The sequence below is a fragment of the Barbus barbus genome (genome assembly GCF_936440315.1).
Source record: "Barbus barbus genome assembly, chromosome: 31".
In the NCBI taxonomy this organism is placed as follows: Eukaryota; Metazoa; Chordata; class Actinopteri; order Cypriniformes; family Cyprinidae; genus Barbus; species Barbus barbus.
The window spans coordinates 12,749,808-12,773,906 of NC_136759.1; the positions used below are offsets into that span (position 1 = coordinate 12,749,808).

Here is a 24,099-nt window from a genome sequence, read left to right on the forward strand (position 1 = left end):
AGGTTCTCAATTGGTGGGTCACAACCCAAAGATGAATACAAATAATCATTATCATGACCAATAAATATGCTTCCTAACTTTAAAATGGAAGAAAAGGCAACACATCCAATTAAATGCAGTAACTTGCAGCAAAATGAAATCGTAGAAAGCAGAAACAATTGGACAAATGTGGTTGCGTGACATGCCCTCAAAATTCATAAACAAAATTACGTCCAAAAATAAACAAATAAATAATAAAAAAAAAAAATCAACCCATATTACATTACATTATAGGATAGACATGATTTCTGCTAGCTACAATGCGTTTCATACACTGCATTATTGTCTTGAATAATACAAAAAAAATTGCTAATTCATTTCAATATTTGATTTCAAGGACAACTTTGGTATTGTATTGGGTTGCCAATTGATGTCCAATGTAAAAATCTGTATTATGAAGCCAAACCCGTTTAGAACCACTGCTTTAAAAAACAAGAAAAGCAATATTAATATAACAATAAAATATGACAACAACAAAAGAGTACTAAATCCTGACATTAAACCTAAAGAGTGAGATTAAATGTGTTAATCCTTAAATACGCAGCCAAATATTAAAATAAAACTACACACCACTGCAGTCACGTCCACTCAGGCTAACACCAAGCAAACGCGTGCATGTGAAATGTGATGATAGCTTTCCTCTTTCCTGTCTGCTTCTCCTTCCAGCACCACTCCCATCCCCCCTCTCAGTTCATCTTAATTATGGCACAATTAGGCGCTACAAATGGCGTCAGAGCGCATGCTGCCCGTGTCTGAGCTGGGTCAGTGTTTCCAATTTCCTGCAGTAATGGGCCTGTGATGGCTGCCCCTGCTGTCCACCACCCTGACCTCACCAGGCCCTAAGGTCATGACCCCTGAGCTCTACTGGTGTGTTTAGAGCCCGAAGGGGTCGATGGTTGTCGACTTAAGGGGGTGCTGGATTACCTTACATGCTCAGGAGAAACATACACAGCCAAAATGAGACAAAAAGCAACACAAAATAAATCTCCAAATATCTTTGCGTAATGTGTAATGGCAACCTGCACAGTCATCACTCACTTGTGAGGCTTCAGATCATTAATATATATATGGGATCATATCCAGAATCAGCCAGTTGAGGTGATGGTAATGTCTTCAGTGAGATCGGATCCAATTTCAATTGCTTTTACACATGTGCATTAAAATCAAATCCACATTTCATAATAATAACTAAGCCACTGCCTTCATACAGAAAGTGTGCATTTAAAAAAAATGACTTGAAGAGCTGTTTCATTTCTAAACAAAACACACGATTACTTTTTCAGACAGGCTTTAAACTGAGTTTTTCCATATTTCTATTAAAAAAAAAACGAATATGACATTTGCTGGGGGGCTTGAAAGAGCAGTACAAACTTGGCTCAGGCCTCTGCCATTGAGTCTTTCTCAATGAATATCACATGTACTCTTTCAAAAGGTTGCCAGGTTGTGCGGACCCCGTGTCAACTTCCCCTCGTGTCTTTCTGTAGCCACCAGCTCCTGACACCGGCTCACACAAGATACGCATTACGTGCCGTGGATCTATTCCTGAGGCTTTGGTGTGTACATTACTCTTATTAAGGGGCCGTCTTCATCGGGTTCTGGAGCTCCTTTAAGATGGCAACTGCACATTTCAAAAGAGTCGAGCCGGTGGTAACTTAATATCCACACCAGGACCTTGTTACTTCTGTGCTGCGTGGGGTGTCAGATCAACAGAAGACCGAGAGTAGGTCATCAATTCTTATTTAAGACCTGTTTCATTCGTTATTTGACATGGCCTGGCTATTAACTCGAAGTTGAATGGGTTTCGTGAAATTTCCCAATGGTTCAATTTTTTAGAATATACTATTAATAATAATATTAGAAAAAAGCAAAGTAGTAACTCTCCTGGAAAAAAAGATTTACACACACACACACACACACACACACACACAAAAAGAGAGGAATGGCTAACCGCAAACACCAATATCACACAGCAAGAGAGAGGATTTTGAAAACAAACAAACTGCGAGTATGCATAAGTATCAATAAACACAATTCTTCCGTCTCGGAAGCTTCCTGCTTTATTTGATTAAGCGGGGCGAAAAAACAGAGCAGTCATGCTCATTGCTTTTCTTCCTCTTCCCTTCCCCTGCAATCTTCTCTGTGCCTAATGGGAATCGGAAGTTTAAGTGAAGCTGCCTGGCTAGCCTCGGCCTAACCTCTCCATCTGGAAGGGAACTTGCCAGCCTTGGGGCTACTCCCAACCCTTCCCAGCTGTTGAGTTTGGGGCTTTTGTTTTTGTGGGCTTGGGAAAGCATATTTTTATAAATGATTGCCATATCCTCCACCAGCTTCTGACCCCGCGTCCGTCCCTGGTTCTCATTTCAGCCGCGACTGACCCTGAGCATCCGAGAGCAGGAGCCTGTGACCGGTTTGGAGCGCTGAGGTAAGTGCGAGCGAGGAGATTCGGCTTCAGAAAAACTTCCGCTACTGACATAAAGAGTGAATTTGTGTCTCCGAATGCTTCCACGATGTACTAAAGCGTGATTTGATTAGAGATCGCAGAGCGTGCATCTGCTGCCTGCCTGGTGTGTATGAGTCACTAAGCATGTGGTTTGTCTCATCACTCTCTCTTTTTTGCTCTCTCTCTTTTTCATGTTGGTTTTAATCACGGCGTCTGTAACAGGGAGGAGTCGACCTCTTCTTTCTTCATGAACTCAGCTGCCAATGATGTGTAACTTTGGTTTCTATGGAAGCCTGAATAATACTACTCCCCAAACTTGAAGCGAGTGGTAACAAATTAAAAACCATCTCTGAATGGCTGGCATGTAATGTTGTGTTGACCCGCTTGTGTGTCTTTTTTCTTTTTTAAGACGAGGAGAATGCGGTCCAAAGGTCTAAGCGCAAAGACAAGGCGGACGTCTCGGTTTGTGAAAATTTTAAAGCCTTTGTGCTACCTGCGTACCAAAAATAGCTGTCACCATCCTCCGTCGTGTTTACGGAAGCCGTCAAACGAACAGGAAGGCTCAGCGTTAATTAAAAATACATTGGCTGTTAACGCGTCAGCTGGTGCCAATAAGCTGCGTATTTTGCGCTGTTGTTGCAGTATTGATGAAGCTGCTGGCGCTCCATAATTCATCAGACTCGGCCACCTCAGGTGAGGGCCGCCCATTGTACAGCCAAGGTCCTGTTCACAGCGTGGCACTGCAACACACACACTATTCTCAGCACTTCCTCTGCTTGGCTGCTGTGTGTAGTGCACCGCTGGGTAATTGCATGGTAATACTTCATTATGGCAGCACTGTAATTTGGGCACCGGACACTTCAAAGGGAGGCAAAAACCTCTTCACAGACAGCGCAAATTACTGCGAGTCCACATAACCCCTGCTTTGTTTTGACTGGTATTGTTTTTGGCCAAGTATCGTGGTCCAAAATAAACATGGGGAGCGATCAGAGCGTATTTTCAATCGTATAATCGTCGCAGCTGATTACAAAGCACAGCGGTGCGGCGTGAAAGAGTTAAAAAGTAGATTTTGCCATCATGTGAAGCCAAGAAGTATAAAATTCGGTATCAAAGGCTTATCTAAACAAATGGCAGCTTCTGAACGCCGCGGTTCGTGAATGGAGCTGGCCGGGGCACAGGCTGGTGAGACGAGGGCTGACCGGAGGTACCGAGCAGCTGGAGGAGATTCATCCTCACAGCAATCCACAATCACATGCTGCTCATTTCTGCTTTCTGCTCATGTACAATTTTGTGAACAAAAGTTCACATTCACAGCTGGGCTTTAGTCTGTACACTTCTAGTCAGTCATTTATTCCCAGCATTAAAGGAGTCGTCCATCCAAAAATGAAAAATCTGTAATCACTTTCTCACCTTCATATCGTTTCTAACCTGCATGCACTTTTTTCTTCTGCAGAACATAAAAAGAGGTATTTTCAAGAATATTTTAATTGATTTTGCCCATGTTTTTGGTGTGACACAACAAACAACCAGCAATTTGCAACTGCAGAAATTCCATACATTTAAATTCAATTCAAATGTATGGACATAAAATTACAATGATTTAAACTTCAAATAAACTCATATGACTGTAAGAACAGCAAAGTTACACTGCCATTCAGCAAGTATGTAAAAATAAAGAAAATTTGCAACGATTTTCAAAATATGTTCTTTTGTGTCTCACAGAAGAAAGTAAGTCATACAGGTTTGGAACATCATGAGGGTGAGTAAATAATGACAAAATATACATTTTTGGGTGAACCTTCCTTTTATTGCTAGGTAAAAATGTACTTTAGGTATATAAGATATCTTCTGTTCATCCATTTGAATGGTGATACAAATTTATAAGGAATGTCTAGGAGCATTTCATGATTTTGTTATTCCCAACTTCTTGGAATAACTCCAGTGATATCAGAGGATACAGAAAGACAAGAACACTTGGTACAATTTAGGTACAGCACAAAGTTATAACAGCCTGCCAATATCCTGCAGATGATTACAAAGATCAAGCATGGTGAGACTCCATTCATTAAAAATGCAGTACACACACACAAACACATCCGATTTTTCAGTCCTACTGTTGTGTATCTTACACACGGGTGCACACATGAAGCCAGTGAAGTCTGTTAGATACAAGTTTCATTCAAAATCTATTCCAGCATCGCAGGTGGCGTTCCAACAAGCTGATAGTGTATGTACAAAACAACCTGCACACTCCAAACATGCCGAGATAAATGGATAGTCGGAGCAGAAAAAGAAACATTTCTGAGCATAAATATTTCAATATTTTATTTGTCTTTTCTAGACGCACGCCGAATATAGACACAACTCCACCAGTCATACACATGGCATTAGTAACATCACAGCACAGAGCAAACATGGCCAGGGGTTATTTTTTACTAATATTTCAACTAACAACATCTTGAGCAGCAATACTGGAAATTTGTTTTACGAACTGCAAAGTCTAAGCAATAAACAGTGGTTGATTGTGCCTTTTTGGTTTGTGGAGAAAAACACGGTGTACTAACCAGTGACAAGCAATTTGTCTGTCCACACCGAATGCAAAAACTGCAGCTGCAGAAATGGCAGTTTTGAGTTTGAAAGTAAGGAAGCAGAATTACAATGAATTACATTACAAAGAAAATCACAGTATTGTAAAATAAGCAAGGTAACACTTCTGTTCAAATGTTTGGGGTCAGAAAAATTATTTTGAAAGACATTAATGCTTTTTATTTAGCAAGGACACATTTTAGTGATCAAAAGTGACAGATTGTAATAATGTTACAAAAGATTTCTATTTAAAATAAATGCTGTTATTTTAAACTTTCGATCAATCAAAACCTGAAGAAAATTATCACGGTTTACACAAAAAAAATTTAATTACCAGCACAACTGTTTTTAACTTTGACAATAACAACGAACGTTTCTTGAGCACCAAATCGGCATATTAGAATAATTTCCAAAGGATCATGTGACACTGCAGACTGGAGTTATGGCTGCTGAAAATTCAGTTTTGCCATAATAGGGGGAACAATTTTAAACATATTTAAAAAGAAAGTTGTTACTTTAAATGTAAATGATTTTTCATAACAGTACTGCATTTTTGATCTAATAAATGCAGCCTTTGTGAGCATAAAAGACTCCTTTTAAAAACATTAAGAAATTCAATTTTTAAAGGCTCACAGGCTTTATGGACAGAGAGAACGGCATAACAGACACTAAAGCAGAAAAACAAAAAACAATTAAAACAGGAGAAATCCCTTGTCACTGTCCGGTGTTGCATCTGGTTAGGACACTGTTAGATGTAAGCTTCAGACAATGAATATATTAAACAACTGCAATAATGAAACTGAACCAGTGTTTTTCATGACTTGTATTTACTAGTCTAAAGCATTTTCTTTCTCTCTTTTTAAATATTGCTGTATATTTCAGAACATATCCAGATAGCTGGCAGTGGGTGCTCAGCATCCATGGCACCAGTTGAAGCTCCGCTATAGATGATAAATGTTACCAGATCAAGGGAGCTAATGGACAAACATATTTGGCTTTTTGTGCTTTTATTTCTATCAGACCAACTCATTTACTAATGAAGACCGATCTGTTTGTGCTATGTTTGAACACAGTAAAATCATGACTTGTTGCCACCTACTTTGTGGCACAGCCCTGAATTCGGTATTGTGCAACACTCCTCTTTCTGAGGCCAACTTTTAGTCCGAAAAGTCCGAAGGGGTGCAAAAAAACGAGCCAGCTGCACTGTAGGTAAGTGTTTGTTACACTGCGGAAATTAGTTGCTTTCTGATCCACATTTTGTACTAGCGCCCCTATGCGCACCGGTGGCAGGGGGTGTTGTGCTGGGCTGCGGCCCTCCTCTCTCCCGGCCTCTCCTCTCTCCACTCCTCTCCTTTCTTCTTCACTCTCACACATATTGATGGTAAATCAATGAAGGAAATGAAGGGAGGAACGGTGGATGAAAGGGGAGGAGTGATGGATTGGTTGTGCATGCTTAAAAAAGAGGGCAGAAATTATAATAATTGATAATAAAAGAGAAAGGCGGAAATGATAACTGGCAGAAAGAGTGTCCTTTAGGATATACCTGCAGAGAAACAAAAACACAAAGGAAGAAAGGAAAGAAAAAACAAGCGTGTGTTTAATGTCGGGTGGACACTTTGACAAGCGTGCAAGTTATTCCATCATTCCAGAGCAGTGTTGGGGGTAATGTGGAAGTTAACTTGGTTTTTTTTTTCATTTTAAGTAGTGAGTAAAGAAATGTATTATTTGTTAAATTTATACCATAATCACCTTTGTAAAATATATAACAATGGTTACTTTTTACAAATTTTGACAAATTCCATTGAAAACCTTTAAATTCCCCACAATGAAATAGATTTTAACAATACATAAAACAATATATATATAAAAAAATAAAAAAATACACACACACACACACGCATATATATATATATATACACATATATATATATATATATATATATATATAAGCTATTTTATCTTAAAATCTAAAAAAATTATAATAAAATTAAATAGTAAAATAGAGTAAAAATAAAAGTAACTTAAAAAAAATAATTTCATAAAAAATACCACAATATTACAACATGTTTCTTTTGAAAGTAACGTCCCCCAGCACTGTTCCTGAGTGAGTCTATGTGGTGTGGGAAAGAAATGCACATTGGGAAGCAAATTTATCCATTTAATGTATGAACTCTCATGGACCTGTCAAGAGACTGTGCTATTAGCTTATTAGAGTCACACCGCAGCTGGATTGCTCTCTGTCCGTTAAAGACATTAGCGGTGAACACGGACTATACATTAACACCAGCGACAGAATCCCGGTAAAAAGCCAGCAAAGATGTGAGGTAAACCACCACGAAGATTCACCGAACATCAAAGAAAAGCACGACGGGAATAAAAAAAGATGAAGGCTAGAAATATGTGTTTAAAACACAGGAGAAGCATGTGTGTTTGACTGTTGCTCGTTCGACTTGTCAGAACAGTGAAAGCGAGTAAGTGGCGTGTGAGGGGCCGGTGTGTGTGTGTGTGTAGACGCTGAGTGAGGGTAATGATTGTGCTAGTCTGCAGACCATTTATTTAGCCATCTTAACTCAATTAAAAGAAAATAAGGCCGTCACGACCTTCAGATGAACTGCTCTCTCGGCTTAGGTGCTGCTCTTCACAGGGCCAGAACTGATGTTCATAAGATGCCGTCAGTCAAGGGCACTGCATACTAAAGTAATATGCTAGTGTATGTTCCTTCGCTAACATCTAGTTCCTGGTTAAAAATTCTGTCATTAATTACTCACCCTCATGTCGTTCCAAACCCATAAGACCTTTGTTTATCAGAAAACTCTGTGATTTCATCAAAAATATATTTGTGTTCAGAAGATGAATGAAGGTCTTAAGGGTTTGGAATGACTTGAGTAATTAATGACAGAATTTTCATTTTTGGGTGAACTATCCCTTTAACTGCATAACAAATGGTAATGGATGTGCTACAAGATAGCATATTTGAGGCAAGCATAGATGAGGCTGTCATGGATTGATGTGACATGTCAAACTATTGTGCACCTGGGTACTACACTAAAAAAAAAAAAAAGAAAAGAAAAAAAAAGTTAAATTCTAGTTGTAGTCATAAAACCTCCAGATTTCTGCTTTTTAAGCCAATCCAACAAACTATCCAATCCAGTGCAGTTTGGTGCACTTTTTTGTTTTAGTAATAAAAAAAAAAACTATAAACATACATAAAAATTAGGTTCCAGAAGTGGATACCTATTGATACCTGGCTCCACTGGCTTTTGAGGAGTCAAAGCTTCTCTCTTCCAGAAGTAGAGGAGCAGGGCCTCTGCTTCAGGCTCAGTGACCACGATATAAATATCTCCAGCCTGTTTGATATGCAGCTACACGGAGGAGTGTGGCTGGGGTGAGGGCAGGAAACTCGAAGCACTGCATAAATCTAGAATGTGCAAAGTCTTCACCAGCCCAGCAGAGAAGAAACACCCTGCTGAAAATATCAACCAGTGACTGGTGCAGTAAAGGAACAAGGGGTTACCAGTCCAAAGGGGGAATATAAGGGAAGTTTTCTTTCAGTACTTTGCCGTGTTCTTATTCCAGTTGCGTCTCATGGGTCGGGACCAGGCGTGCTCTCATCTCTCACCCGTAGAGTACCCTCAGGGCAAGTAAACATTTGTGAAATTTTGAAAAGTTGGTGGTTATGTTCTGAACAGGGTATGACTCATTCTTCCTGAACTGCACGTGCTATGAAACACCGACTGTGCCACCCCATTCATATGTGTTTAAGCAAACTCTCAGCAGTAGAACAGGCTAAGGGGGTCTTTCTAAAGCTGAAGCTGGGCACAGTGCCATCAGTGTGGCTAAATCAGTCTGAGCTCCAGTGGGCCGGCTGCAGGCAGTGCAACGCAGAGCCAATGGGTTAATCAAGCTCAGAGATTAAGAGTCAGTACAGCTGTGAGATGAACACAGATCAGGGTGAAATGTAAGGGTACTATGTATGTTATGGTGTGGACGAAAACAAGTTTGTATTTATTTATTTATTACAAATACAACACAATACATATTATTATTATTATTATTATTGATAATAGTAATGCTAAAATAATATCAACAAGTATTGTGCCATTTAATATAAAGAAATATTCAATATTATGAAAATACCATTTATTATTGTTGTTGTTGATATTTAAATCAGCAGTGAGTACTGCATTGTCTAATATAAATATCTTTTATAAATTAACTATTTATTTAAAATACAACAATGATAATGATAATAATAATAATAATAATAATAACAGTAATAATAAAACCATCATGAAGTATTGCATAGTGTCTAAAATAAATAGTTTATCTACAAAATAAGAATTTATTGAAATTACAACACTTCATTATTATTGATAGTAATGACATTTATTTGTTTATTCATTTACAATACAAACCAATACATTTTATTATTGATATCAACAAGTAATGTATTGTTTCTAATTTAAATATATTTTTTATTTTAAAATAGTTTTTATTCAAAACAATTTATACTATTATTATAATTATTGACAATGATGATGATTAAAATATCAACAATAAGAATTGTTTTGTGTCTTCTATAAATTAAGTGACATTTATTCATTTACATTTGATAAAACACATTATTTTTATTGTTATTAACACTACTACTAATAATATGAACAATATTGCACTGTCTAATATAAATAAATGACATTTTAAAAAGACAATACAATTTTTGATCCTGTTTTAAAGTAGAATTTTATTATTATTATTATTTTAAAATGGAATTCTACAGTAGTAACAATAACTGTTGTAACCAGGTTTCCTGTAACAGATCGTATCACAGATGCCGGGTGTTTGAATCAATAGCTGTTAAACCAACGTCCAGAGAGATGGATGGAGAGATGGTGAGAGAGACCCCTTGGATTGACTGACCCTGCCACGGCCACCTGGACCATCACCCCCCCCCTTCCCTTCATAATCAGAAGGCGACAGACAATCTTGCAAGCAAAATGTGAAGACAATCTCCACACTGTATTTGAGGAGGTGTCAAACAGGGTAAATCCCCTCAGCCCACGCCTCTCCATAAAACACAAACACATGCAAAATTAATCTAGAGAGGAGCAGGGGTTAAGCCTGTGGGACAAAAACCAGGTCAGTACAATACAATGAGTCTCCTCTCCCCCTCTTCCTCTCCTTCACACACAATCACGCAAACACACAAGCGGGATGGACACACAGACGCCTGAGTCCAACAGCAACAGCTGTTTACGGTTGTCTGTTTCCAGCTAATTTGCTGAAATAGATTTAACAAACGGCAACCTCATTTGTGTAACGGGCAATATGGTCATTATTGGCATCCAATACAGATATTACAGATACTTAAAATGCAGTAAATTTGAATTAAAAGTGTAAATAACAGGCAGATAATATCTATGCAGGGTTTCACTATAAATTAGAGCTCTATGAAAACTGACTGACTATAAATCTCTGCACTCATGCTTATGGAAATATTTCACTGCTGCTAAGTCACATAACGTCAATGTGCACTGTTTACTTCCCCTGTTATTTTCACTGCCTTTATCTATCACAAAAAAATAATAATTATTAAATCACCCTAGATGAGCTGGCAGACGGACCAAATGTCCAAACTGTCACAAGGAGGTGGGGAAAAAAAAGCGATGAGTGGTTCAAAACAACTAACCTTTGATCAACTAAACCTAAAGATCATTCATTCAAAAATAACAGCAAAATACACAAGCTGTTCTTTTCCATTCAATGGAAGTGATTGGTAACCACAGCTGTTAAGAAACATTTTCATTGAGTAACAATCTAAATAAACCACTTTTACTGTGTTTATGATAAATGATAAAGAAATAAAGTAAAACAGGTCTGACACAACAAGAAGGTGAGTAAACCATGAGAGAACTTTAATTTTTGCCTCAGTTCATACCCTGTGGCACACTGAGTCTTTGATTCAGCCGAGGAAAAGCTCCCATCGAGGGGAATTTATTGAAAACATGGACCGGCGCTGCTCTTCCCAGGTCCGACACCAAAGACATAAGCAGAGCCGCTGATTAGAGAGACGAGCCCCAGACTCCTGCTGTAATGAGATGCAAGGCCATGCGTCATGGCACAGTCTGCCAAAACGTAAAACAAGACGACAGGCCAGCAAGGCCAGTAACATTACTTCACTCTCTCTCTCTCTCTCTCTCTCACTCACTCTCAGAATAAAAGAGCTGGCTGTGATATGTAAGATCATGGATAGCCAGGTAGAGGCAATGTGATGGAGACCCTTGCCAAGACACCATACAGATGTGACTCTGGGGGCAAAAGAACTGTCTCGGCTTTCTCTGCTTCCGCTCCTGAGGGCAACAAATTTCCTCTTCCATCGTACTCGTTCTATTTTTTTTTAAACCAGACTCTCCTGCCAGACTCATGGACTACGGGTCAAAGACCTCGCTAGGGAACTGCGATGAAGGCGGATAACGAATTTATGATGATTAACTTAATTCAACACATTTTCATTAAAACTACAATGTTTTTAAAGGAGAAAACTCTAGAAAGAATACACAGTAAGTGTTACAACTATGTAATCATAATAAATAAAATCTGGGCTTAACTTGCTTGAGCTGCATTAGCTACACCAGAGAATGAACACCAATAAATTGGGTTAATTAAATAACCCAAACAAATGTAATCAGACATATAAGATTAATATAATATTACAACTTAGATCTGAACAAAAATTACATGAATTAAAATAATTAAGTAATTAACATTGACTACATCAGTGCACGATATTCTTGCACAGATGTATAAGCCTGGTGTAGCTTCAGCCCTCTGGATGCAATAATCTCCCAGGAAACATAACAGAGGTGTGTGTGCTGTAAAAATTTAAATCAAATCACATAAGAATGAAAAAAAGTACCAGTGGATCAACACACAATGCATCTGTCACTACATGAAAATGAAATTAAGTGCGGCAGACATTCTGGGATATTGACTTTGAGTGGCAGGGCTTGAGATGGCAAGTGAACACAGCACTCTTTCAGTACAGTATATGACTCTGGGTTTGAGTCGAATCCAGTGCATTAAGCCGGCCTCGCATCTTAAGCAGCAGGCTATGTGGAAGCTGTTAGTTAAATCAAGTTAAGCCATTTCCGCACTTAAAACAACTTCCCCCATTGCAATACGCCCGCAGGAAGATCAGAGATTTGAACTCATGTTCATTCCAAATGTTCTTTAAAGACGGGTTCATGCTGATAAACCTTCCTATCATAGTTGGTCGCTGGAATAAATGTGCTCCGTTCAAAGCATTAATGCACTTATTTAATTACAGATTCATTTATGCCTGGTTTTCTGTATGACGACCGCATGGTCCAACATGTACGTTACATTAACTTTACACATCCATCACATTTGCACAAGCAGAACACATTAAACTTGACACAAACAGAGGGCTTCCCCCATCCGCTCAAAGCTCGCTTACCCATCCGGGAGATGACAAGATCTTTACACTCAAGATCTGCCTGAGTCCTCAGGCCATGGCCAGATGCCCTGCACTTGCCCAACTGCGTGACAGCCAGTATCTCCACCCCATCCGCCCCCACACCTCCATATCTCCAGCCACGGACAGATGGGCAGAAAGGTGGAGCACGTCAAGCGTAAAATAGATGGATGACTTTCGGCGTGCTCACAATCATGTAGAGCCACAGAGGGGGGCGGATTCTCTCATTTATTTGTAAATCATTAAATGAATATTCTGGGTTCGGTACAATTTAAGCCCAATTGACTTTATCTGAGGCGTAATTACCACAAAAAATTAATTTCCACTCGTACCTCATTTACTTACTAATTTCAAGTACATTACAGAGAGGCACCAATCTGTAAACATTAAAGTACATACTGTTTCAATAATATAGACACAGGATATACACAATATATGTGTAAACATGGTTTTAGTATGAAAAATTACTTATTTTTATAATTTTTCTGCTTAAAGTTGTATGTAATTTTAAAACTTCGTCCATGACAACGCAATACCTAAAACAACCATAAAAATGATTTAAACAACTTAAAGGGATAGTTAATTAATTACTGTCATTAAGTATGTCGTTCTAAACCCGTAAGACCTTTGTTCACCTTTGGAACACACATTAAGATATTTTTGATTAAATCCGACAGCTTTCTGACCCTGCATAGACTGAAATGCAAGTGGAACGTTTTATGGCCCAAAAAGATAGTAAGGACATTGTTAAAATAGTCCATGTGACATGGTTCAACCCTAATTGTACAAAGCTACAAGAATAATTTTTGTGCACAAAGAAAAAAAATAACGACTTCATACAACGATCTTCTGGGTCAGTCTCTGTCACCATTCACATGAGTACCACAACGCACCTGACGCGGAAGAGAAGAAATCGTTGAATAAATTATTATTATTATTTTTTTTTTAAATACAAAAATGATTCTCGTAGCTTCATAAGATTATGGTCGAACCACTGATATCACATGGACATCAAATGTTACAGTTGCGTTGCTCTCTATGCAGGGTCAGAAAGGTCTCGGATTTCATCAAAAATATCTTAATTTGTGTTCCAAAGAAGAACGGAGGTCTTCCAGGTTTGGAACGACATCAAGGTGAGTAATTAATGACAGAATTTTCATTTTTGAGTAAACAATCCTTTTAACAGCTCAAATAAAACAGAAGTTTTAACAGCAGATTAATGTAAATGGATTTTAAAAAGTTCTGAGCTATATGCTTCATCTTTCAAATCAAATATTGGTCTTATTCACTTCTATTGTAAATTCTACAAAAATTTGGCCCCAATCACTTCCATTGTAAGGGACTCACTGAAAATGATGGATAAGGTGAAATAAAATATATATATATATATATATATATATATATATATATTTTTTTTTTTGGTAATCATCATGTAAAGAATATTTTGAGTCACCCAAAGCTAGGTAAATATTACAACTACTTAATAAACCACATCGTTCACACAAATCATAATTAACAAAGCGCAAAGTCTGTCCAAGGGCAGGTGAAAATGACTTGTAAGTGTTTGTGAGAGTGTGTGTGTGTTGTGTACTTGTGTGCTGCTTACTCAGGCCGAGCTTCTCAGCAGAATTTAATGAACTGAGAACGACCTTGATCAGTGATTCAAAGCCGGGATTAGAGGGCATTCCCCTCCTCTGCCAGGCTCTGCCCTCACATTCATCAAGTGTGTGTTTTGATCTTTCAGGCACATCACATGTGTTCCCCCGACCAGCGCCAGCAAAGCAAACTCCCATTGACTCAGGCCGTTCTGCAAATTACCCACGTACACTAGCAATAACGAAGCACCCTAACATTGCCCAGGGCACATCCTACACTGAATCGTTAACTTTTGATTAAGGCTGGATTCTCTTCAGTCCCGATACGGCTAGGAGGGGCGGCTGCAATTAAGACAGGCCTGGTTCTTCTTCCCAGGTTTCTAGCAATAACTACAGTGGACTGGCCTTAGAATAAATGTAAATGAGCAGATCCAGAATCAACCCCGAAGGACAGAAGCAAAAAGCCACCACTGCTGGCCGATGGGAAAAACAGGCAACACCCATAAGGATTATTGGGACATATTTGATAATAAAAACGGTCATACTGTACGTTTTTTACTAGACAAGCCCTTCCTATGAACCCGCTCTGCTAGCGTCCTTCGAGAAAACACTGAGTGCAAGGAAAGAAATGACTTTTTCCCTTTCATTTTATGTGGTCTCCAAACTTCAAGTAAAAGTAATGAGCTAATTGTGGCTTTTGATGTCAAACCGTTCTCTCTCGCTCCCTCTCTCTTTTTTTCAAACCAGCGTGTTATTCTTCGAACTCCATAAAGCTTTTCAAACCTTTTTGCAATCATGTCTTGGGTTTGAGGAGACAGAAAAAAAGTGGAGTTCATCTAAGTCAGTGTAAATGCAAGGTATTAATTATGCTGAATAGAGAGAGAAAGAGAGAGAGTGTTGGCTGCTGCGCTCCATTTAAAATATGATCAGTATAAGCGAGCTCTGCTGACTGCGGAAAGCAAAGCCCAGAGAAGACTGAGGACAGGAATAGAGAGGTAGTCAGAAAGTCGTTGGAAAGTGACAATGTCAAGGGTGACTTAAATAGCAGAACGGGACATTTACAACTTTCACAAAGCAACATTCGCAGCAAATTTTTACTACATTAAAATAAACCGTGTGATGCAAAAATCTGTTATATTTAGCATTTCATATTTTGTTCCATTACAAATGATAAGAATACAAATTTGAGAAAACATTTTAACAGCAAAATTAACAAATTTAGAATAACAGCTGTCATAATTTACTCTACTCTCACAAAAGAACATATTTTGAAGAATGTATTATATAAATAATTTTATAGGAATTTTAGAAAAGTTTTTTGTTTAAATCATTAAAAATGTGACAGCATTTCATCAGATCTCATGTAACTGGACACTTTATTTATTTACGATTTTTAATCAGTTGTTCCCTTTGTTCATTCAGATTTTTTATTTTTTTGCAGTTCACTTAAACAGTGTAGCCTTATGGTGTGACTTCTTATTCCATGTAATTTCATAATTTACATTAAAAACTGTACTCATGATTATTATATTAGAAAAATTCATCTGCTAAACACAAACACACACAAACCAATAATGCTTGAAAGTTTACATATTATTGCTCTTAGTGCATCCATGGCTTTACTGTCCTGCCAGTGGCATAAAAGACTGGGAAAAATTGTTCAGTCTCCAAACTAGAGGTCAAATTAAGAGGTATAAACAACTGTAGTGCCAGATGAGCTGTATAATAACTATCGGCATGGATCTGCTAAAGAGGGATGCTGTCAGAACAGCTCATCAAACATTGAAAACAGACAGAAAAAGACAACTAGAAAGAACACAGAGAGAAGACTAGAAAAATGTAGAGGAAAAGAGATGACAGTGAGAGAGAGAAATAGCAAGGGAAGTGGCACTGAAGGACAATGGGAGGGAGGGTGGTTAACAGGAACAGGAGTGAAAGAGAAGCCGGACCCACGGAGCATCGAGGGAGTTGTTTAAGGAGAAACAGTGTCCGTTTGTGGCCGATGATAATACTTTCCATTCAACAGGGCTCGCAGCGCACTGATTCCTCTGATTGCAGACTGGCGCCCTGCTGGCGAGGCTCTGCGCTGAAATTAAATCCACTCTATTCAGTTATAAATTATAATGCTCTATAAACAACACCCCCACTGGGAAAAGAAGCAGGGGGATGAGAGAGACAGTGAGAGAGAGAGAGAGAGAGAGAGACAGTGAGAGAGAGAGAGAGAGAGAGAGACAGCGAGAGAGAGAGAGAGAGAGAGAGAGAGAGAGAGAGAGAAAGAAAGGAAAACAGAGATTAAACAGGAGGAGAAAAAGGATGAGAATAATGGAGTGATCTAAGTGATCTGTTTCTCAAGTTATATGTATGTATGTATGTATGTATGTATACATATACATATATATATCTAACCTAAATCTAAAAATATATATTCTAATAAACAGGAAATTAAGAACTTAAATTATACTTAAATACTGTATCTGTATCTCTACAATATAATTTTGAGAAAAAAATGAAATGAAATAAAATAAAATACACCAAGACTATAGCATGTCAGCAAAATTTAAAATTGACATTCTCTTAAAATGTTCCAAGGTATCATATTTGAACCACGGAATGGAATACACCCGTCATTAGGTGAACTGAACAAGTGAGAAGTGAGAAAAGAGAGAGAGAACAGAATGAAGAGATTGCTGTTCACTAGCTGCTCTGTTTGAGAATCAAACACAGTGTCCAGGTTGCACACTGGGAGTTCAGCGCCTCTCTGCCGCCACTTTTGTCTTTAGTCCAGTGCAAAGTCTGAAAGCCACAACACCCACACAGTGAAATCCAGCACACGCTGAAATACTAACGAACCCAACAAACACACGCCCTCACACGTTTGTCACCAACACCCCCTGGTTGTGCACAGGGCAAAGCCTCAACCAGTACTGGGCTCTAATTTCATTCCAACATCCACATTTTACATGAACATACAGTGTTTTAGCTTTTTATGTTAAGCGGTGTGCACTGTGACTGAAAGCTGGATCGAAGTCAAACAAATTTTAATTACAGATGGCATTAAAGTCTCTACATTACTGACCTCTAATTAGTTACTTATTAATTACTCAAACTCCCATACACATCCACAGTGTGCTGCGAGGGTGCTTTTAACTACTGAGCCTGGGTCTGTAACTAGGAGTTCTGTAATTTCTTATGAGCTATGAGCTACTTGCTTCTGCTTCGAAGAGTTTCCAGTTGCACACACACACAGAGAAAAACAGTAAATATATATATATATATATATATATATATATATATATATATATATATATATATATATATATATATACTATAGTAACTCTCACCCTGACGGCACCAATTCACTGTAAAGGATCTGTTGGTGAACAAGTGATGTAATGCTAAATTTCTCCAAATCTATTCCTATGGAGAAACAAGCACATCTTGGATGGCCTGAGGGGGAGTATGTTTTTCAGCAAATTTTCATATTTGGGTGACCTACCCTTACAATTTATTCATATTAAAATATGTACGTAAAATTAAAGCATCAAATTAATAAACATTTAAAAAATGTTCTGAATACGTGTCTAATTTTGACTGACCTTCGATACGGAATACAGGAGCTAACTAGACCATGCTAACCAGCATGGTGACCCCTTGGTTCAAAACAGCACTGTATATATACTAGATAAAGTTTGTGATGAAGTCAGCGTCAACAGACTTGCAAGCAATAAGGTCTTCAACATGGAAATGCAGGTGTTGTTAATTTTTAACGTGGAAACGGTACAAACCAGACACAAACTTGGCAAACGCAACATACAACAACAGACCACGAGTTTCAAATGGGAGGTGAGTGACTGTAAATGTCATCAGCGTCCCGAGCATGTGTCTCGGGACAGCAACCTGACAAAAGAGCAGGGAGAAAGTTTCCCAGGCTGCTGTACATGAGCGCAGCCAATGAGACCCATTCATCCTCCACGTTACATTTGAAACCTGTTGCTGGGTGAGAGAGAGAGAAAGAGCTCTCCTCTAATCGACTGTGCGTACCACGGAGCAAATAGATGTCGGAGGTATAATTGCTAACGTCTGTTTGGTAGCATACAGTAAAAATAGCTTCAGTAACCAGTCCAGTCGTCCAATCCCAGAGCATCTATTCACTCCCTGGCCAATTACAGTACGATTGGCAGAGCAAACAAAGACTTATTGGTTGTTAAGTTGGCCTCTCATTTCTGGAGTTCCCTCCCCTCCTCTGTTCCACACACAACATCTGCAAACACCTGATACGCGTCCAGCACCCTGCTGCCCTACACTCTTGTTAAATTGCTACCACCTTTTGCTAAGCCAGCTCCGACAATTAACAACACTACTCTTTACTTCAAAGGGCCACTGGGCCTGTAGGTTTAACCTTGCTGCTCCTGAAGATTTGTTTTTGATTTTCATGAGATCCCAAGACGCTTTCAACTTTGTTCTCTCACTCTTGCCACAGTGTCTAAAGCCAGGCTTGCTGCCAGACTTGGTTATATATAACAAATCTCAGGCTTTAAGTAAAAAAATAAAATAAAAAAATAGAGAAGAAAATATACTGTGACAAATCTGGAATTAAAAAAACTTTAAAGTTTCTTTAATACGTGTAGAATTAAATAATAAGCCACTCAAGGTTGTACATTACAGTGTTTTTTTCATGTTGTAAGGAGGAACAACATGAATCCATGAAACCCCTTTAACCATGGTACAACCACTGTAATGAACAGCCTCTTTCGGCATATTGATTTTACAACATGGTGGCACCAGCAAGAGGATAAAAGACAAAATAATATGAGAGTTTCCAAATGATTGTTAATAATTATCTAAATACGAGTAATAATTAGTGAAATATTATCAACTTATTACTTATCAATTATATTAAAATGACAAAGATAATATGAATAATTTATTAAGAATTGTTAAATTAATAATAATTATTAAAAAGCTGTTGCACAACTGTTCCTGTAAACTGTTGTTATGCTTATGGATTCAACCGGAGTCTTGCAAAATACAATAAAATAAAATAATAAAATAAAATAAGGCTGTGAAAATTAATCTGCATTTATTTTATTTTGCAAGACTCTAACATTTCAGAGTTTACAGGAACAGTGGTGTCATTTTAAATAAATAAATAAATAAAATACTCCATGAACAGTAATATAACAGTACTAAATAACTATTTCAAGCATTAATTTGTGCATCCAGAATTTACTCAGAGCTATATGAAAGGTCAAAACTTTTAAAATTGGCACTTTTATTTTATTGCTTGTTTTTCAGATTTTATTGATGCAGATAATCAAGATACAACATAAAATGATGGGGGAAAAAGAAGCAAGTCATCATCAAAAAGATCTCAAGCCGGATTTAAACTCGTATTTTCTGCATGAGCATCACAGTTCACGGCGACAGAGCACAAGTGCTAACCTCTGTCACAGCTCCAAATTGATCTTTCACACTTGTGGAGTCCCTAGTATAAAAAGAAAATGACGATTATCCCATATAGACTCCTGCCACTGGATGGTAGCTAAAAAACGTTGCGTTTTAAAGTTCCACAGTGTGGTGAAGAAGCCTCAGGCTTGTGCTGCAGCTGTAGGCCTCTCCGAGCACTAATGTCCAACTGCGGCTCTCTGCTGCCGTTCAGAAGCACACTCCAGTGAATCTTCTGTGCAGCAGAATACTCACGATATGTGTCTGCGGCCGTCTGTTTTTCATCGGGCAGCAGGCTGAGTGTGCAGGCAGTAACGTGTGAAGCGTGTTCGGGCGCCCCCTCCCAGTGTATCACCATAGCCCCACTGATGCCCCCGCAGCACCAAGAGTGAACTAGAGCAAATGCATTTATGAATTAATACTGGGGGGCAAAGAGGTCTGTGTGGGTGTAAATGTATGTGTGTGACAGCGAGAGCGAGAGAGAATGAGAGCATGGGGGTGCAAGGAGGGTTTAGGTTGTGTATATATGTGTGTGTTGTGCTGCTCTTTTTCAGTGAGCCAGCCCCCGTTGCAGCCCCAGGATGTGAGCTGTCACTTCAGATAGCTGGTGATGAGGCACAGAGCTGTCAGGAAAGGTGAAGACGGCCCAGAAAAAGAGAGAGAAAACGAGTGAGACTGACTGACGGACTGGTGGAGAGGATTTCACAGGGAAAAATGCTCAGTCGTCAGAGAAAGAGCAAGTGATGCGACGGAGAGAAAGATTTTACACTCAAAGACAGGACAGGGTGCTACTGCATCATATATGCCAAAAATAAATTAATAAATTAAATAACCGTACATGTGCATGCATATGTGTGCAAAACTTTTTCACACAGAAATAATGGCTTATTATTTGGTTTGCCCTTAAATTTGGGTTAAAATTTAGAACCATCTGAAACCACACATGCAGAATAAAACAAACAAAACAACACAAAACAAAATTGAGTAAAACAAAACAATGAACAAATGAAAACACAAAACAAATTAAGTCAAATTTAAAAATCTAATAAAACAAAAACAAAAAAATTAACAAAAACAAAACAAGGATGAAAAAATATAAGCACAAAACTAAATAAGTATAACAAAAAAATCTAATAAAAACAAAACAAAAACAAACAACAAAACAAAAAAAGGACACACTTCTAAAATTAAATCAACATTCTAAGTCAGAACTTTTTCAGCTTAATTTTCTGCATATCTATGTATGGACTTAAAGTGTGTGTTTGTGTGTGTGTGTGTGTGTGTAAGAAACCAGAAAAACTTTCACATTTCTGAGCTCAAATGTCCTCATAACAGTTCACAATATGTACTCGTTTTGTTTGTGGTCGGGTGTCCCATATGTTAAAACTTAATTCAAAAATTGGTTGAGTATTACATTTGGCGAAATAAAGTTTTAATACTTCACTCAACCGACCACAGAATCCTCTGAAGTGGAGGAAATTAAGAATAAAATAAATAGCTGTTTGCACCTCCTCACTTTCAAGCCACAGTCAAATTGCTGCACGTTTGGTCATGCAAAACCATTATTACAGCTTGGTTGTGATTATGGTAATACCATATCTTATTTATCAATATGAGGATGACACTGAGATTCTGGTGGTATGAGCGGATGGAATGGAAATGTTTTGTGAGGTTATGCTTGCCAAGTAACCACATGACAACTGCACAGATAATAATGGTGTGATTTCTGTGTGGTTTGTGTTTTTCATTGAAGGAATCAAAGGAGTCTGGGACTAACTAATGTGCCACTAAGTAGAATAAAAGAACTGCAAGTAAAGATTCACCAAGTATTCATTTGTTAATGCTTTATTGATCAATACAACACTCATCCTGGACTGTATACGGACACCTACTAGTGTGGATGCAATACTGCACCAAAACAAAGAAACTGAGTTACTGATTCCACTATAGAAACATCATATTTATAGACATATTTGTCATGCATGATTAACCGAAAGTTCTCTAAAAGGGGGAAAGAAATGAGTAGTACTTCTTTGGTCATGTTAACTCAAAATGTAGACACTTGTGTACAATAATAATATAATTGTGTCTCCGGCTCCTGTGAGATTACACTTTAAGCATATTGATTAAAATGAATGAAATGTTAGATATAACACTTTTATTTTTTAGCATTCATTATTTAACAAATCAGTCGGGTTTCACAAATAGTGTGTTAAAAGTACACGAATCGGAAAGGATAAAACGCTTACCCTTCCTTTCCATTGAATGCTGTTCTGAACCCAATTCTTTGTGACATGGCACACTTTGGGCTCTGTTGCGTTTGGAAATCTCTTCAATATGGAGGTCGGCAAGTTGCATCAAACAGCCTTTTCCAGATCAGGCCCATATGTGGATACCAGCCAGTCATAGATTGCTCCCATATTTTCTTTAGTCAATCCAGAGCTAAAAATATAAATACTGACGGAAAAGACTAATTACTGTTAGATCGGCTTTTGAGAGGAAATCACGGCCTCGGCAGAGACGAAACAACAGTGCCATCCTTTCCTTCTTAGGTATTAACTTTGCTCATCTCTTCAGGATTTTGGTCAGGTGCAACAGTTTGAAGCTCAGATTAGCTCATGATGGTTTGTGAAAGGTGGATTTTACCATGCGAGTCATCGACGAGCTCACTGCGCAACATTTGACCTTAAAGGAAGGCATGCCGCAGCCCACAAACACATGGCCTTGAGAGACTCCTATATATTGGCTTCGAAAAAGCCCACCACTAATTTGAACTGTTTAAGCCACTTTAAAGAGGGACTGATTTAACTTTGATGAAAACGGAATTACTTTTCACAATGTGTCTTTCAGTTTAGAAGTTTAACACACTGCTACCAACTGCTCAAACCAGCATGCTCAGCTGCAGGATCAGTCTCTCATAGTGAGAGGATTGCTGCCGTCATCAGTAGATTATTAAAATGCTCACTATTGAGTGCTTTTTAAAAACTATAGTGCTTTTCCAAAACCTAGTGAAATGCCTTCATAGACATAATTTTAAGACATTAAGGGTAGACAACTTATATTTAATTTGACTATTAAGGCAACAAAACAAACAAAAAATGTTGTATATAAATATAAATATACTACAAAAGATATATACCTTTTAATGCTGACAATTATCAATTACTATTATAACACAAATTCGTGTGTGCTAAGTATATGATTTTTTATTACTGCATTGCCTGTATACGAACCAATTGTGAGTTCAGTCTCATGTGCTTCATGATGTCTGTGTGTTCAAATCAGTAATTTATGAGGTTCTAATTCAGTTAGGACACTACTATAAAAGACAGCTGTCTATGTAGGATGTAGACAGTAGGCAGCTCACTAAGTTTTGGAATAGAGCTTAAGCCTTAAATCTGTTCGTCACAGGACTGCTTTCAGATCGAGAGCACCAAAAAGTCAGAAGCCATAAAGTCATAAAAAACTAATCCATGTATGACAGAGCCAGTTCACCATGTTCCACCACACATCACAGTAAACTAAATCCTGGTTCTCCAATTCAGCATCATTGAAATGCTCACACCAGATCAAAGCAGCGAGTGTGGTTACATCGGAGCGGGGAATTCCACTGGAGTCCTGCTGTCCACACCAGAATTACTTCACTACCCATATTCTCAAGGTGACAGTGATGAATTAAAATACTCTTAGCATAAGCTTAGATAGGATATGATACTATATATGAATTATGCAGTGATGCTAAGCCTCTTTCGCAGAACACAATTCACAAATTTATCACAATCTGTCGTTCTTTTCTCACAGATTAACAAATGGACAACCAATCCTTGAACAAGCCCTTCTTTAATATAAGTAATGTTCTGAAATTCCTTGCAAAGTCTAAAATAACACTAAGCACAATAATATGCTGGTTAGAGAGTTAATGGAAGAAATATATTAATTGAAAAAATGCCCTCTGTGGCATCACGTGATCGCCTTGCAACTAAATGCCACATAAAACTGCATTAGGGCTTGGAATTTTGGGAAAGTTTTAAAGTGAGTGCAGCTTGAAATGAGGAGGGTAAAATCAGTACTCAGCATAGGCAAGAATAACAGTCTGGCCAAGCTGCTTTAGAAACATCTGTGTCTAATTACAAACTACATCCTACCGAAGATCCACAGCAACAAGAACAACTCAGGCAAAGCTGAGAGTTCAGGAATGATGTCAAATTCAGGTTCTACTGAACATCAACTTATTTAGCCTCAGCATTCCATAAAGTGTCCTTAAGGAAACTTTCTGGAAGCGTTTTCAAGAGACTTTTTGTAAAGACATCAAATAATAGCATAATTTGGGCAGCTGTAAACCCCTAAACATTCGAACTGGCCACTTCTCTTGTGTTTGTGTGTTCTACGCTTTGTTTCAAAGCAAAAGAAACAAGACAAGCAGGGAGTGTGAGGCTTTTTATAGCAAAACAGCGATATCATGTTATCGCTAATTTAAGGCCAGAAGGAGCTATCGTGACTTC

General features: G+C 38.1%; 1 protein-coding gene across 3 annotated transcripts in view; it reads right to left on the reverse strand.

The window, feature by feature from the left end:
* LOC306851595 (BCAS3 microtubule associated cell migration factor-like) overlaps nt 1-24,099 on the reverse strand; it is a 242,230-nt gene that overhangs the window by 97,214 nt on the left and 120,917 nt on the right. The window contains exon 23 of one of the 3 annotated variants that reach the window (XM_079387978.1): nt 4,783-6,608. The exons of the other annotated variants lie outside the window; for them this stretch is intronic. Within the exon in view, the coding sequence (XP_079244104.1) occupies nt 6,598-6,608 (11 nt within the window). The 3' untranslated portion in view covers nt 4,783-6,597. Of the gene's footprint in view, nt 1-4,782; nt 6,609-24,099 lie in introns of those variants that run through there. 3 annotated transcript variants of the gene reach the window in all.